Source organism: Manis javanica, chromosome 9 (genome assembly GCF_040802235.1).
Source record: "Manis javanica isolate MJ-LG chromosome 9, MJ_LKY, whole genome shotgun sequence".
NCBI classification, from domain to species: Eukaryota; Metazoa; Chordata; class Mammalia; order Pholidota; family Manidae; genus Manis; species Manis javanica.
Genome location: NC_133164.1, coordinates 104,473,664 through 104,490,040, shown reverse-complemented (window position 1 = coordinate 104,490,040; position 16,377 = coordinate 104,473,664). Strand labels below are relative to the sequence as shown.

The 16,377-nt window shown below is 34.7% G+C and overlaps 1 protein-coding gene across 5 annotated transcripts in view; it reads right to left on the bottom strand.

The window, feature by feature from the left end:
* The window catches only part of SMAD4 (SMAD family member 4), a 108,732-nt gene that overhangs the window by 24,504 nt on the left and 67,851 nt on the right, over window positions 1-16,377 (bottom strand). For all 5 annotated transcript variants that reach the window (XR_005060829.2, XM_073213078.1, XM_073213079.1 and 2 more), the window contains 7 exons: window positions 14,230-14,605; window positions 12,401-12,575; window positions 11,938-11,967; window positions 7,300-7,512; window positions 3,415-3,534; window positions 3,204-3,320; window positions 1,731-1,781 (listed from right to left, as the gene is read on the bottom strand). Coding sequence is in view for 4 of the 5 variants with exons in the window: in XM_073213078.1 (XP_073069179.1) it covers window positions 1,731-1,781; window positions 3,204-3,320; window positions 3,415-3,534; window positions 7,300-7,512; window positions 11,938-11,967; window positions 12,401-12,575; window positions 14,230-14,478 (955 nt within the window). In the remaining variant the exon portion in view is untranslated. The remainder of the gene's footprint in view (window positions 1-1,730; window positions 1,782-3,203; window positions 3,321-3,414; window positions 3,535-7,299; window positions 7,513-11,937; window positions 11,968-12,400; window positions 12,576-14,229; window positions 14,606-16,377) is intronic.

The following is a 16,377-nucleotide window of genomic DNA, read 5'->3' as shown; positions in this document are numbered from 1 at the left end:
GGTTAGTCCTTTCTTGGGTTCTGTGAGGTTGCTGCTGTTTTGTTCCTTCAGTTTTTCTTTGTTCTTATACTCCACAGATGGGTGAAATCATTTGGTACTTGTCTTTCTCTGCCTGGCTTATTTCACTGAGCATAATATCCTCTAGCTCCATCCATGTTGCTGCAAATGGTACGATTTGTTTTCTTCTCATGGCTGAATAATATTCCACTGTGTATATGTACCACATCTTTATCCATTCATCTACTGATGGACACTTAGGTTGCTTCCATTTCTTGGCTATTGTAAATAGTGCTGCAATAAACATAGGGGTGCATATGTCTTTTTGAAACTGGGCTACTGCATTCTTAGGGTAAATTTCTAGGAGTGGAATTCCTGGGTCAAATGGTATTTCTATTTTTTAGTTGAGGAACCTCCACACTGCTTTCCACAATGGTTAAACTAATTTACATTCCCACCAGCAGTGCAGGAGGGTTCCCCTTTCTCCACAACCTCTCCAACATTTGTTGTTGTCTGTCTTTTGGATGGTGGTCATCTTAACTGGTATGAGGTGATATCTCATTGTGGTTTTAATTTCATTTCTCTGATGATTAGCGATGTGGAGCATCTTTTCATGTGCCTGTTGGCCATCTGAATTTCTTCTTTGGAGAAGTGTCTGTTCAGATCCTTTGCCCATTTTTTAATTGGATTATTTGTTTTTTGTTTGTTGAAATGCATGAGCTCTTTGTATATTTTGGATGTCAACTCCTTATCAGATATATCATTTATGAATATATTCTCCCATACTGTAGGATGCCTTTTTGTAGTTACATTTTTGAAACATCTTTATTTGAAATATATACTGAAATAGTTACATACAAAAAATGGTCATACAGGACTTCATTCAAAATAACAGGTTAAGGTATGACTCAAACAAGACTGGCCATTAGTGCATAGTAGCTGAAATGGACAGATGAATACAATGGGGGGATTTCCTACACTTATTCTGGTATTTGGAATACGTTTGAAATTCTTCATAATAACGTAACTTTTAAAAATAAGGTAAAGAAATTAAAGCAATGGATTGAAATTATATATTTGCATATCTTTAAGACAAACAGATACAAAGGGAGGGAGGGAAGGAAAACAAAGCAAAATCCTATGTTTATGTTAAGAAGCCTTCAGTATTTTATTCCCAGACTTCCTGTTTTATTACTTTTATAGTTTAAAAAGATACGTTCAAACTCTGAATTGAGGAAATCTACTTGGCTATTTACTATTCTGAACATAATTTAATCAAATAGTTTCTAAATTCCAGTTAACCAGAGACTCCTAAATCTATTCCTAAGACAGATAAAGTGAATTATTTTTCTTTTCAGCATCTACTTCAGATTCTTCCCTGGATTCTTAGGCTATAGTTTTTACAGCTGTTCTATTTTGAAACCTAGTTTTATTCTGCTGCATATTTATGTACTCAAGGCTAAAACTGGCATTTTGGTACTTCATATTTTAGCTGAAAACACAATTCTCGCCTTTTCTTCCTGAGACAGTTAAAAATAATCAGTATAGACAATTTATGTGTGACTATATCAGCGATTCATAAACTGTTGATTAACTAATGCCATAATAAATATTGTACTCATCTGAAAGGTTAAGTTACTCTACAAATTACATTAAAACCTCTGTGTGTCTGTATGCTTCAATAACAATAAAGAAAACCTAAACATGGGGAATCAATTCTGAAATACACTTACCAGGATGATTGGAAATGGGAGGCTGGAATGCAAGCTCATTGTGAACTGGCCCTAAAAAACAGACAATAAAAAACCCATTTTTATTTATTAAAAGTTTTTCACTGCTAAAACTTTGAATAAACCTTATTTAAGTACGACTATCATACCTTAGGAGTTGTTTAGATCAAACTTATGTAATGTCTAAGAACTTATAAGCTTAGTTTAGATTACTTTATAATTATAATAAGCAAATACTCTTGAATTACTTTTGCAGAGCTAAAAATTTGTGCTATGTGCCAAATCCTATTAAGTAATGTACGATAGTTATACAGGCAAAATTTAATGTAAATTATGAACGAATTATTTATGTAACATGTAACAAAATGATTTATAATGCAATATATAATAATCATTCAAATTATTAGGTCCATTCTAAAAAAAGTGCTTATGGTTTATTAAATTAAGGATATTTACACGTAACTGAACAGTAGCTAACATAATTAATTGAGAGATTATTATGTGTTAAAACATTATGCTAAATACCTCACATTATTTTATTTACTTCTTATAACATCCCTTGAGGTAGATACTACTATTATTACCCTTAAGGCTTTGGGAGATTAAATAACTTGCCAATGGTCACACAGTTAAGGTTCCAATCTCAGCACCCTTAACCACTATGCTGGGCCAGACAGCTATAAAAAATTATATTCTCTAAGACATGGAAAAATATTAACATAACTGATAAAAAGCAGGATACAACAACAGTACACTGTATAATCCCCTCCACCCCCAAATTGATATATACCTATTTATATGACTGGAAGGAAAAATATGACAAAATATTAGAAGTGGATATCTCTGGGTAATAGGATTCTGGGTAATTTTTATTTTCTTATTTATACTTATGTATTTTCCAAGTTTTCTTTGGTACTATTCATCATATAATGGAGGAAAAGGGATTTAATACATATTAAAGAGGTACACTCTTAATATTACTGATAAGCCAAATGAACAATGTTCCTATTCTGCCTGAAATCATAAACCATGGTTATCAGTAGGGTATCCCTCCTAATCAAGTCTGCACAGAGTAATGACAGATTCAACACCAGAGTGTCTACAGTATGCTGAACACTATGTTATGGGTAACCTTGAGATCTTGACACTCATGGCACTTCAATCCACTTGGGGTGGATACACTGATACACATGGGACCTAAGAACATACACAAAGCAAACAAACAAATGAATGGAAATCAATGTGGTGTTAATGAAACATTAGCAACAGAGAAATAAATATATTTAGTAAACATCACTCCTCTAAAACAAAGGTATGATAACTATGAAAAATACTACTTACAAAAAATACTGAAAAGCACTAATTACTTAATGAAATGAAACTCTAATTGATGAATAAAAGATGTAAAAACATTAAAGAAAAATAAAAACAAGTCCTCAAAAAGAAAAGGCCTTTACAACAAAAACAAGAGCTTACAGTAATGTCCGGGATGGGGCGGCATAGGCGGGTGGTGCTGAAGATGGCCGTTTTGGTGGTGAGGCAAATTAGGTGTGTATGGTGCAGTCCTACTTCCAGTCCAGGTGGTAGTGCTGTCTAAAAATTAAGGCCCATATGGATTAATTTGTTTTTATAAAGTCTGCCTATTTTTTCTCAACTACTGAAAAGATTTTAAAAAGCATGTACATACTATGATGGTAAGTAGCTGGCTGACCAGTAAATCCATTCTGCTGCTGTCCTGGCTGAGGCCCTGAAGCTATCTGCAACAATCCTTCACTATGGCTGCCTGCCAGTATACTGGCAGGCTGACCTAGAGGAACAAGAAGACATTAACATGGTTCATTTACAGATGCAATCCTATGTTTTTATACAGTAAATGAAGGACCGATTATATCTGATAGTCACAACTATAAAGGTGGGCAAATAGTGGAACTCACCCATGGCCTATCATATAAAAAACCCTACAGTCATCTATCTATATAGGCAAACCTTAACTTGAAGAAGTTCAAAATTCTAGAGGACTACGCTGTTCAAATTTTCTTCAAATGCCAGCAAAATCCCACTATATAGCTAACTGATCATTATAACTTCTTTAGAAACACATCAGCTCACCCCTGGCTATCCAACCAGTCCTGGATCTTCCTAATTAGCACTCTCAAAGTCCAAAGCTGAAGAAAATTTTGAAAACTGGAAAAGTCACTATTATCAGCATTGTTACTGATAATGGCAAATGTTAGGGGTTGATAAAAGAAAAGCAGAGCAGGCAAATATTTTAAATGGAATGTGATGGGTAGGCAAGGAAGTTGGAAAAAAAAAAAAAGGTCGCACTCCACTGTCCAATCAGTATAGTATTTGCAATAAAAAAAAAACTATCATCAGCTTATACTTAAAAATTTTTTCTAGAAGCCACAGGGCATAAACCTGCAAAGAAGTAAAAAGCTAACCTTTTCAAACAATATGGCTTCTCTCTCACTTACCATCTTTACATTTCCCTGTATGGCCCCGGAAGATGACTGGTTAGCCATAGACGGGTAAGATTCCTCAAGGGAGGAACAACCTAAGACAGGCACAGTCGCAGGGGGGCCATCAGGTGAGAAATTGGGGATCAACAGAGGTGAGGCTCAGAACCTCACACCCCCTGCTTTGAGAGAAATCTTCTGCATCCGTGGATGTCTTGCTGCCCTTGTCTAGCCTGGATTAATACTTAGTCCATAGGCACACACCTGATCATCTGATCATCTACATTTGCCCTCTTACAGCACTAAACTATGTTTTCTACCTTTATCTTGCATCTACCTACCACTTCAGCATTTTATTAAAAATAAAAATAATAATAATAATAGAGGGAGAAATGTGGGATCCACATATAAATCAAGTACAAAAATCAAAGGAATATTCATATTTGACCTGATTGTTTATAGGTCATAATGAGTGATCAAAACCGAAAGTTTCTGTGATGAATGCCCTTGTACTGTTCACCATGTAAGAATTTATTCACTATGTAAGAATTCGTTCACCATGTAAGAACTTGTTCGTTATGCTTCAGAAGATTGGAGACTGACGAGAATTAGGCTTGAGATGGATTAATGATTGTACATTGAGCATTGACCCCCCTATATTGAATTTTATTGTTGTTAACAACCATTTGATCAATAAATATGAGAGATGCCCTCTCAAAAAAAAAAAAAATTTTTTTTCATGTACTTTAAAAAATCAAGAACCACCTCTTTCCAAGAATATTACCATATTCCTGGATTTACAGGAAACTAGTCTACTGTCTCTATGTAACATACCAGGAAAACTAATCTGGCTTCTATTCAAAATTATTCTATGATATTGCTTTCTGACCTAATTTTTAGAGCTTTGTTTTTTAAGTGGAAAAACCTTGATTTCTTCAAGCAAGCACTAATTAAGTCAATTAATTCTCATTTGGAAAGTACTGAAGTTTCATAATCATTATTTGTCACTGGCATCACCTCAATCTTTCTCATCTAAATGAGAATATAATCAGATAAAATAATAAATGACAGCATTGCTCAAAGTATCATGGAAAAGGAACATTTTTCTTTTCTCTACAAATCACATTTCCTTAAGGCTAGGATTAAAGCTAACAAGAATAATTTAATACTCTCCAAATGTTGTTTTTTTTACCAACCTTCCTTCTTATTCATCCCAAAAACATTTTTGCAAGTTACCTTTAAAGGTTAATTAATTTTACTCTTGCTTTTAACAACTGTACATACTACTCTTAGACAACTTACAAATACTGTCACAATACAAGATAAATTAAATGATTTTAATTTACAGATATTTAGAAAGAAACCCTGAAGATACTTAAGTGCCAAGTGAATATGAAGTGTAAAGCAGCCCACTGCAGTTACCTGTGCTGAAGTTTCCATTACACAAGCTCATGTAAAATATAAAGTAAGTCTTCCAATTCCCCTATTTTAGTCCAATTTCTTTTCTTTCATCTAATTTTATTAATACACTTTTTGAGATGTAAGGGAACACTTTACAACAAATTCTAAAACCTGTGGTAATTACTACTCAATTGTGAAATATATCCAGTATATTGTAAAACTACTATTCAACTGGAAAATATACCCAACACCAATACAAAATTATCTGCATTTCATTCACATTACTTTTTCTGATCTTCAACAGGAACTCAGCCCCATAGAACAGAAGAGTTAAAATGAAGTCACTCTAGTAACTACTAACAGAGGAATGCAAATTTAATCTCTAGATAACATCAAGACGTGAAAAGCTGCCCTCTAGCACTAATCTATGATCAAGGGGCAGTAATGTGCCTTCTTTTATTCTCCACCACTTCGTGCTCTGTTTGTCAACTATATTCCCAAACTGGCAAATAAAGAGACAGATCAGGAGTACCAAGTGATTGAGGGTTCAGGTTCTGAAGTATGTGCTTTAACCTACATGACCCACTTAGAATATGCTGTCTATGGTGAGACTACATGCCATGTAGCAAATCCAAGACACTGCTTTGAAGAGGTGAAATGAAATAAAGGGGGGAAATTTGCTATACTTTACTCAAAAACTCAGTTATAAAAATGAGTCCTTCCATCTATTCCAAAGATCAAATTTCTATATTGAATTTGATCTGATATTAAAATAAATAAAATATTGCTCCCTTTGGTAGTAGCTAACAAAGTATCAGTCCAGATCTATCAACAATCTACAGCTGATGAGGGCTTAGATAGAATCTCCTTAGCAACCCAGTGCAAACAGTACCACACCCATGACAAGACCCTGCTTTGTGATTGAAAAAAAAAAAAAAAGCTACTCCACCTGCCAAACATCAAATTGTTGTACCTTTGGTGACTGTGAATATAAATAGCAGCATTTACAGGACCAAGCCATTACTGCCTATATCAGCCCCTAAGAAGAGCTGAACCTAATAGCCCTCTGCCTCTGTGATGTGACACAGGAGGCGGCACCTCTATCATGGTAAGAACCTTTCAAAATAGGCATCCTATTTAAAAAAGAGAGAGAGAGAGAGAATTTAGCTTTTTTCCAAAACTAACTGAAATAACATCTATCTTAAGGGGTATATGATACAAACAAGTTTGTCAAAGTCCCTTTTTCTAAGTTTGCACAATGAGAGACTGAAATGACTATTGCAAAGTAATATTCTACCAGACAAAGCAAATAAGAACACTGATTACAGGAAAGCTTACAATTCCATTAACACTGATTTTTATGAACATCTTGGTCCAAAGCTACTTAACTACTTAAATATTTCTCTAAATATATTTGAATGCTTGAGAGGCTTCTTTCTTCTGCATGTAATAAAGTACAAACTGAAATACTAATTTCTATCAATATTTAATCAAAGTCATTAAATTCTAGGTAACTACATCAGCATAAGAACATTTAAATAAATTACAAACACCATTTTTTCCAAGACCAATCCAAAAACCTGTTTAATACTTGTTTACCTATGAAAGATACCATAGTACTTTTAATTTTTACTCACTTGGAGCTTTCCTCCAAGTGAGTACATACAGTGTTCAGTGGTTAAGGAAATTCAGCTACATCTGATTCTACAACTCACTTGTAGAAGCCACAGGAATGTTGGGAAAGTTGGTGGTGCTGGTAGCATTAGACTCAGATGGTGCTAACAGCGCTGGGGTGCTGTATGTCTCCGTCGATGCACGGTTACTTGGTGGATGCTGGATGGTTTGAATTGAATGCCCCTCAGTGGATAACGATGGCTGTCCCTCAAAGTCATGAACATATTCATCCTTCACCAACATACTTGGTGGAGCTATACAGAAAATTAAACACATTTTTAAACCTTATCAGCTTCTATTCCCACAAAAAAAATCTTCTAAGTAACATAACAACACCTAAAATCAACTGTAGTGTAAATAACTCTCAGAATATTTTGAGTTAACTATTTTACAGGCATATTAGTTTATCAGCAAGTTATTTATTCAGAGGTAGTGGCATCAGATATATATTACCAATCAATCTGGCTGACTCCCTGAAATTTGAAGCTAGACTATATTTCAACAATCTCTAACAATGGTCTTAAAGAGGTATTCCTTAGTTTCTTAATTAACCTAGAATAATCATCTTAAATATGTAACAGGAGATAGATGAAAACCAAATGGCTGGGGAAAATGTTTATCTAGCTGAGAAGACCAAATTAAGATCAAGTACTTAGCTTTATCTTTTTGCTAATTTCACACTACAGAAATAGAAGTGGGATCTGACAGCTATCCAATTCCAGGATCTAGAATTATTGAGTAACATAGCCTTGAAAGTGAAGGGTACTGAATGTCCCCACCAAAAGGCTAAAGCCAGGCAGAAAAATCCTAAATAAGTCAAACTGCAATTTCCTTCTAGAAACACAATCCAAATAATGTTGTTTGATAAATATCTGCTGTAAAAAAACTCAGTATCAACATCTTTCACCTATGTGCTTATACCTTAATAAGCAAAGCTAGACTCTAGCTGATAAAACACCTTTCCTTGAATACATTTGGGACTAGTTGGCCTCAAGGAAAAAAAGAAAACTGAAACTGCATTTACAACATCAATTTGTTCTCTGCCCAGAACCTTCCCATTTGTTTTCAAGCTATTGTTTCAGGGTTTTTTTTTTATCTTTAGCAAATAACCCTTTACTCCTTTTGAACTAACACTAACCCAGAATTTCAGTCCACTGAACTCTACTACTAGGTTCTCTTTCTAGAGCAGTCAATTTATGGTCCACAAAAAACTCTCTTTTCCTTTAAGAATCAGCAGATAGCACTCCTTATCTTTCCCTATGTCAATCTTTGAAAAAAACTATTAAACCTAAATACCAATTAGTTACCTGGCTATTTTAAGTTAATTGAGAACATTTCAAAGCAAAAATAATAATCTATTGTTCAAATTTCTATGTACAACCTCTTAAGGGCTTTTTCCATGCATCAAAAGTTATGAGGACATTCATATTTTTAAAAGTAGTACACTTCACTGGAGTTTCGTTTTAGAAAATTCTATGGAAACAAAGATAAGCAAAAGGATGCTAAATACATCATTATGTATCAGTAAAAAAAATTGGATACAACCATTCATCACTAATTTTGGCCGAATTATAAAAAGACAGAGAAAAAATTGTTTGGGACATAAAGTGGGTATGACTGTATTTATTCGATCTTTTTTTAAAAATTATATATCTAAGTAAAGTTCCATGACTTTCTTCATATCGATGCTGAATGACAACTCTATTAATTCCTGGACTTTGTAGGTTTTTTTGTTAAAGGGACTGGGATTCTTTTCACTAAGACATTGGTATTTCTAGTATATAAGGAGAAACCTACTCACTTGGGGATATATATAGCTGGTCAACTTGATACTCATTGTTTTTTGCTTTTCAGTTGACTCTTCAGCTTCATAAACATTTGTAACAACTTAATTCTGCTTCACAATTTTTTCTTGCCTAATACCTTGAAAAAACCTTTCCAAGTGTACAGCTGGGACTTCTACCTGTCCATAGGTATTTTTAATCAAGTAATTTAAGCCACATATTTCTTACTGTTGGCATCAACAAGGATAGATGTCTGCAATATATTTTGCCAAAATAAAAAAAGGTTACAGAACACTATTGTACACTATGATCATACGCAGGTTTTAAAAATCATATCCTACGAGCAAAAAAGCAAAGTCCAGAACAGTGTACAATATGTTGTGTAAGAAAAGAGGGAAATAATACATGTATTTTTACATAAAGAAACCCTGGAAGGAAACACCAGAAACTAATAAAAGTGATTACCTGAGGTAGGGGGGAATGGGGGCAGGGGTGGGAGCACTTCTTTTCACTGTATACCTTTTTATAGTGTTTTGATTTATGGACCATGTATTGCCTATTCAAAAAAATAAAATTAAAAAGAAACCATATAGTATATATTTTTAAAGTCCAGAAAAACAGACACCAAACTAGTACATATTTCTCTTTATGGACCAGCATTCAACAAAGTCATTCACTAAAAATATATTTATTGAGCACCTATGTTCCAGGTACTGTTCTAGCACTTCGGATACATCAATAAACAAAAGATACATCTCTGCCTTCATGGAGCTTAGTCATTTATAGTATTTTCCTATTGTTTCAATATCTGCTGTGAGAACTTATTACTCCAGCTCCTTCTGACATAGTACTCCAGTTCCTTGACCTTTCCAGGCACCAGTCTCTTCATCTAATTGTGTGGATAGCGCCACCTAGCCACGTAGGGGCATTATGAGAATAATGTCATAATACTTGTAAATCATTCAGCTCAGTACCTGACACAAACTGAGAATACAATGTTAGCTATTAGGATTTAACTATATTTTTAGAGTAGCCATACACATATACAGTGACTATAAAATGATCTGTGAGGGGGGTAAGGGATGTACAGGGGATAGAAAAACTGAAGCCACCAGGCTCATCCTAGGTCTGTGCTCTTTATCACTACCAGCATACAAGCCACAGCACTTGTCTGATGGTACTGTCACTGTCTTATGTACTTTTTCTTCCCTCCGGTAGACTATGAGCTCCAGAGACTGGAGAAAACACACCTTATTTATCCTAAGGTTCCTGGAACCTAACACAGTACCAGGCAATATACATGCTCATTAAATATTTGTTAAAATACATACATAGGTCATTGCAGTAATGAGAAGTTTCATGAAAGAGATGAGATAGGCTGGAAATGATTACCACCAAGATTCCAACTCAAAAGTGAAGGAACTATCCTATTTTCTTAACTTTTAGTTACCTGACTTTGTATCACTTCTTTGTCCAAATCTAGAAGGAGCTGTGAAAAACACCTATTGTTTTCTGAGGAAATAAGCCATTGAAGCCTTTGCAAACCACCACTAGGGGGATCTACAAGGCTGAATACAGCCCTAGAGCCACTGAAAAGAGGCTATCAACTCACACAACCCCATCAGTACCAGGTACTGGTAACAGCAGTATTTTTGGTCAGGAAGGAACATGATGACTCTTCAGATTTGGATTCCCTCATAACCACCTTCCTAGGGAGATTCTGATATAGTTACCACTACAGTCTCCCAACCCCTAACACCTACTGAGCTAAATAAATACTTAATTTTCCAAAACATGGATGGAGAATGGCGAAGATATGAAAGGTATTTACTTCAAAGAAAAGTGATACCAATGTCTGTGTGGCAAAGAGGCAAGACTTTAACCAATCTTAAAGCTACCTTTCCCAGACCACCATGACCAACCTCAATTACCAAATAACCCACTGTTCTCAGAACCTACTAACCATTAACAGGTACCAAAAGGCACTAGGGTCTTCCTCTATTACTAGTGACATGAAAGAAAAGTACAAGAAAAAAACAAGTACTTTCATGTTCTTCCTAAATTTTAAGGTCAGTTGACATTTCTGACCCACCTCTAAGATCTGCAACAAGAGTTCCAAGCCATTCATTTCCCTCCAGAACAATGACACACCTTTCCAAGATGATAGTGGTTCTTTACCAGAGTTTCTCTGCAAATTAATTAGTTCTTAGAGAAATTTTAGTTAATGAACATGTTCTAAGTAACAGAGCTAAGGTTTTAACAGATCTCTGCTCTCAAATACCACACTAAAAAACAATACAAAAACACCCCTCCCTATTTCATTTTCCTACCTCAAAACACTTTCTCCTTTTTAAAATAGGGTTAGATCTGTGATAACCATATACTTTAAAATAGCCTTGTTGTATTTACTCAAAATGTAACAAGACTGAAAAAAATAACACGTGTAGTTGTAAATCATCCTTAAAATTATCTATTATTCATAAAAATACATAAGGCTAAAATGAAGAAAAATGAGAATACTGGTATTTTTAAAGAATGCTACATTTCCAAATTTTCAAATATCACATGTATTTACACCAACTTAAATGGGCTCTGTGAAATTTTCTTACAAGATAACTTGTTTTTGCCAATTCAAATAATATTGTTGTCTTTTATGTTCCCCATCATATATTTTATACTACTTTGGTTCACAAATAGCAATTCGAATTCAAAGAGCCAACAGCCTGTGTAAATCCAGTTTTAAATGCTGATGCATGACAAAAAAATAATCTACATTTCCAAAGCAATAATTTTTTAATAAATATTTCCAGCATCAACACAAATTCTAGGTCAATAAAAAATAGAGGGGACAGGATAAAATAAAACAGAAAAAGTTACAAGAAAGAGATTACCTACCATTACTCTGCAATGTTAATCCTGAGAGATCTTAATTTTTTAAAGGGGAAAAGAAAATGAAACATTAATCATTATTATGAAAATATTTTCCACTGTACTCAAAATGACAGAATGTAAATTTAAGGCAGAGATTCAAACTTCACGAACCATTTCAAGAATAGTAGTATAAATGCTATCTGACAATTCATAAACTATTCAATTCTACAATTCTTTCCATCTTAACTTTTCAAAAAAAGTTCTAAATGGGCAAAATACCAACTGTATATAGTTTTACCAGTCAAAATACATTTGTTCCAAAGTTTAAATTTAAATATCTGTATTTCTTAAATTTAAAATGACTAATTCTTTAACCTTGGCTGAAGTGGTGGCTATCTCCAAACTTAGAATTTAACTTCGAAAAATTAAAACACTACTGAGATCTTTTCCCTTTGTGCTTCTAAGGGTAAAATCAAAGTCTACTTACCAATTCCAGGTGATACAACTCGTTCATAGTGATAAGGATTCACACAGACACTATCACACTTTAAGTCAAATGCATACTGACAATATTTAACATGTTTTAGTTCGTTTTTGTGAAGATCAGGCCACCTCCAAAGTCGGGCATAGATCACATGAGGAAATCCTTTCCGACCAGCCACCTAGGAAAAATAAATGAACGTTTATTGAGCAAACGTGACACACAATCACACAAGGCACTTTATATATCTCATTTAATGCTTACAATCCACAAATCAGTATTATAATCCCCATTTTATAAATGAGAAAATCAAAACTTACCTGGCCATGGTAACAAGGCAGTTAATTTAGGTATGATTTCATGGCCCATGGTCAGGTTTTAAAAATACAAAAGTGTGAGTTTGTTGTAGTAGCCATGCCTAAAATCTAGAAATGAAATTTTTACATCTAATGTACTCTTACTACAGGAGATACGTAGTTCTATGAGAAAAATGTGATCAGTGAAAATGAAAATTTGTAAAATATAAGTTTTTCCTCAAGTTTTTAAGGTACGCTTGAATAGTTCCAGATTATTTTTCATATGTAAGTACCAAACATACAATATCAGATCTCTACATTACAAAAGTGATGCTGGGTTCTTGTTTGCAGAGCCAAAGAATAAAGTTCGCGAACACTCGAGGGAGGAGAGCAAGGCAGAGGCTTTTATTCAGAGATAGAAAGCAAGAGGACAGAGCTCCTGGCTCATGCCAGGAGGTGAGGAGAGTCCGGTGGGGGGTCGGGGGGAGCGTTTATAGGCAGTTGAGAGACAAAGGGCTATACACCTGCTAAGTGGTCCCAAACTGTTTATCTTTGAAGAGACAGTAAGTTTCTTATTAGTCTTCCTGGTTATTTACAAGAAATTCACTGCTCTGGTTTCCTCCCAGGATAGCAGCTTCCTGGTCTGGGAGCATATCACTTAAGACTGCCTGCTTTGCTCCAAAGGTAGGCTGAGTTATTGTCTGTTTGTTAAAGGGTATGTTAAGAAAGTTACTTTTTTTTTTTTTTTCTTTTTTTCAAAAGGAAAGGGACTGGGGAGGACCGGTGGGAAGGGAGGGATAAGGGTGGGAAAAAAGAAAGGGGGCATTACGATTAACATGTATAGTGGGGGGGGGGGCACGGGGAGGGCTGTGCAATACAGAGAAGAAAAGTAGTGATTTTACAGCATCTTACTATGTTGATGGACAGAAGAAAGTTACTTTTTAACAAATTGAGTTTTAAAATCTTATTTTCAAGATGGAATCCTTCCTGTTTGTTTTGGGTTTGCTTGTTAAATTGCCCAGGTGGCAAATCACTTGACTAGGGCTGGAGGAAGAAAAGCAGCATCTGGGTAAAGTCAGAAAAATAAACTGGGCCCCCCAGCAGGCCAAAGCAAATCCCACCATGGATTATCTTGCTTTGTTTTTTCCAGAGGCCCTCACTCTACTCTAAGCCCACGGTCCCTGTCTCAAAAGGACCAAGCCTAACTCAGTTTTTAAAACATAATATGATACCAAGAAAGAAAAAAAAAAGTCTACAAGTAAGAATACTAAAGTGCTAAAGGTGTGGGTTTTCTTCTGCTTTTTATTTTTATGTTCTACACTGAACCTTTTTTAGTCAGAACATTAAAAACTTTTAAGATAAATGTATATTATTATAGGAAAGCATATTCTTCCATCTATTCTCATGTGTACTGATACAGGATATACAGTATCTGAAAAGATGGAGCAAACAATTATCCAACAGTAACTTAAGAGGACACAAAATCTTTAAAAATCTGCCACTACAGAAGATACAGAAAAACTCTGGTACAAGACTAACCTGAAGCCTTCCATCCAATGTTCTCTGTATGGTAACACACTTGCTAGGATGAGCTCCATTTGTAGTTATAGCTGTTATTAAAGAATCCAATTCATCTTTTTTCTCCTTCAGCTTCTTTACCAAACTTTCAATTGCTCTTTTTGCAAATGTTTCACTCTCTCCGCCTTGTCTATGGCACATCAAACTATGTACAATGCTCAAACAGGCATCATTACTTGTTGGGGTATTTGTGATAGACATATTGTCCATTTGTTAAAGTTTTTTCTTTTAAGTCAAATACTCTCCAATTTCCGGAGCAATTTTGATCTCGGAGGCAGTGGAAAACAACAGCTAACGTTGCAAGAAAAATTGTTAGACATGTGGAATTCAGGACAACCTAAAAAAAATGAGAGAAAGATATTAAAATCTACATTTCACAAAGTAGATTCAATTACTTGGGAGAAGATGGAATTGCTCAAGTTAAGTCAAAGACTCAATGTACATAATTAAAATTTGGTGCTTAGAGTCTTAAATGTCTTTATTAAAATGTTACTGTTTTTGACACTCCAAAAATATTAAACTTAGGTTTTCTCAATATTATAGAGGCATGCTCAGTCATCTTATTGACTGTACTAATCACCCTAAAGTAAAATTTTAACAGCAATTTTTGAAAGGATTACTCTATGAAGATGAGCACTTTAAAATATTAACAACTAGTTAAGTCTAAAAGTCTACCACTGATAACACATGAAAAATTCACTATCATCTGGTACCAACTATTGTTTATCAGTTAAAAACACCCATCTTTGTTAAAAGAGATCACTGATAATAATTTTAAAAGAGAATAATTTAATAATGGGCAAAGGATTGTAATACTCATTTCGCTAAAGAAGCATGGTCAATAAGCACACGAAAGATGCTCAACATCAATCATCATTAGGGAAATGAAAATCAAAACCACAAAGAGATAGCACTGCACACCCACTAGCTTGGATAAATCAAAGGGATAGACAATAGTAAGTACTGATGAGGAAATGGTGAAAATGGCACCCTTATACACTGCTGGTGGGATCACAAAATGATGCAGCTGCTTTTGAAAGCAGCTTGACAATTCTTCAAAATTTAAACACAGTGTTTCCATATGACCCAGCAATTTCACCAAACTAACTCATCAATCTCTACCAAAACCTATTCCTCTTCTGATGACCATTATTTGTAACTACCACTTGTAAATCCCACTCAATTACCCAGCATTAGAAGCTTGGTAAATTATCTTTGACCTACCTCTCGCTTTCTTCTCTCACAAAATTAGATTATTCTACACCTTAGTCATTTTTATTAGTCTCCTCCTTTTTCTTCTCTAGGACACTGCTGTAGTTTTGGGCCTCCATAGCATTTTTATCAATCATGTGGTATTTAACATGTGCTCTGTTCTACTGTTTTCCATGTTACATAAATGCCTGTATCCTCAACTAATTATAAACTCCATGCAGAGAAGAAGCAGTTTGTCTTACACCCTTGAATACTTACCTACTTGCCTATACTTAACAAATACATGTTGAAGGTATACCTTCTAGATAACCAAAGATTACCTGCACAGGGGGTTGTGGAGTCAGAGATCCAGATCAGAATCCCAGCTCTTACACTAACTAAGTAGTTGGACAAATTAAGGTACTTAACATCTCTGAACCTGGATTAAAAGAAAGGTATATAGAGCTTGAAGAAGAAATCTATATGAAGTGCCTAGCACATAATGCTCAGTAAAAAGCAGCTATTGTACAAATACTAAAACATTTAATTATTTTAAAAGATTTTCCTAGAATAATTTCATTTTTCTGCATTTTCTCCTATTAAAACTTGTCAAAGAAAATTGTGGAGGGCAGGAACAGAAATAAACCACTCATCCAGGACTAACAATTCAAAGGCATATAGGAGCCAGGCAACTGATATGAATGAATAAAATATGCCAGGTATAAAGTAAAGTACTAGGGAGTACAAGTGCATGTCCATCTCAAGTGTGAAGCTTCTACTCATGGCAGAAATGGCATTTCAGAATGTGAGGCCACTGCTGCCAGATCTTCAGTGACCATTTATATATGTGAAATCCCATTTTTAAGTATCAGTAACTTATTTGTGGAGGAGGAGGAGGAAGGAAGATAGAAGAAATGA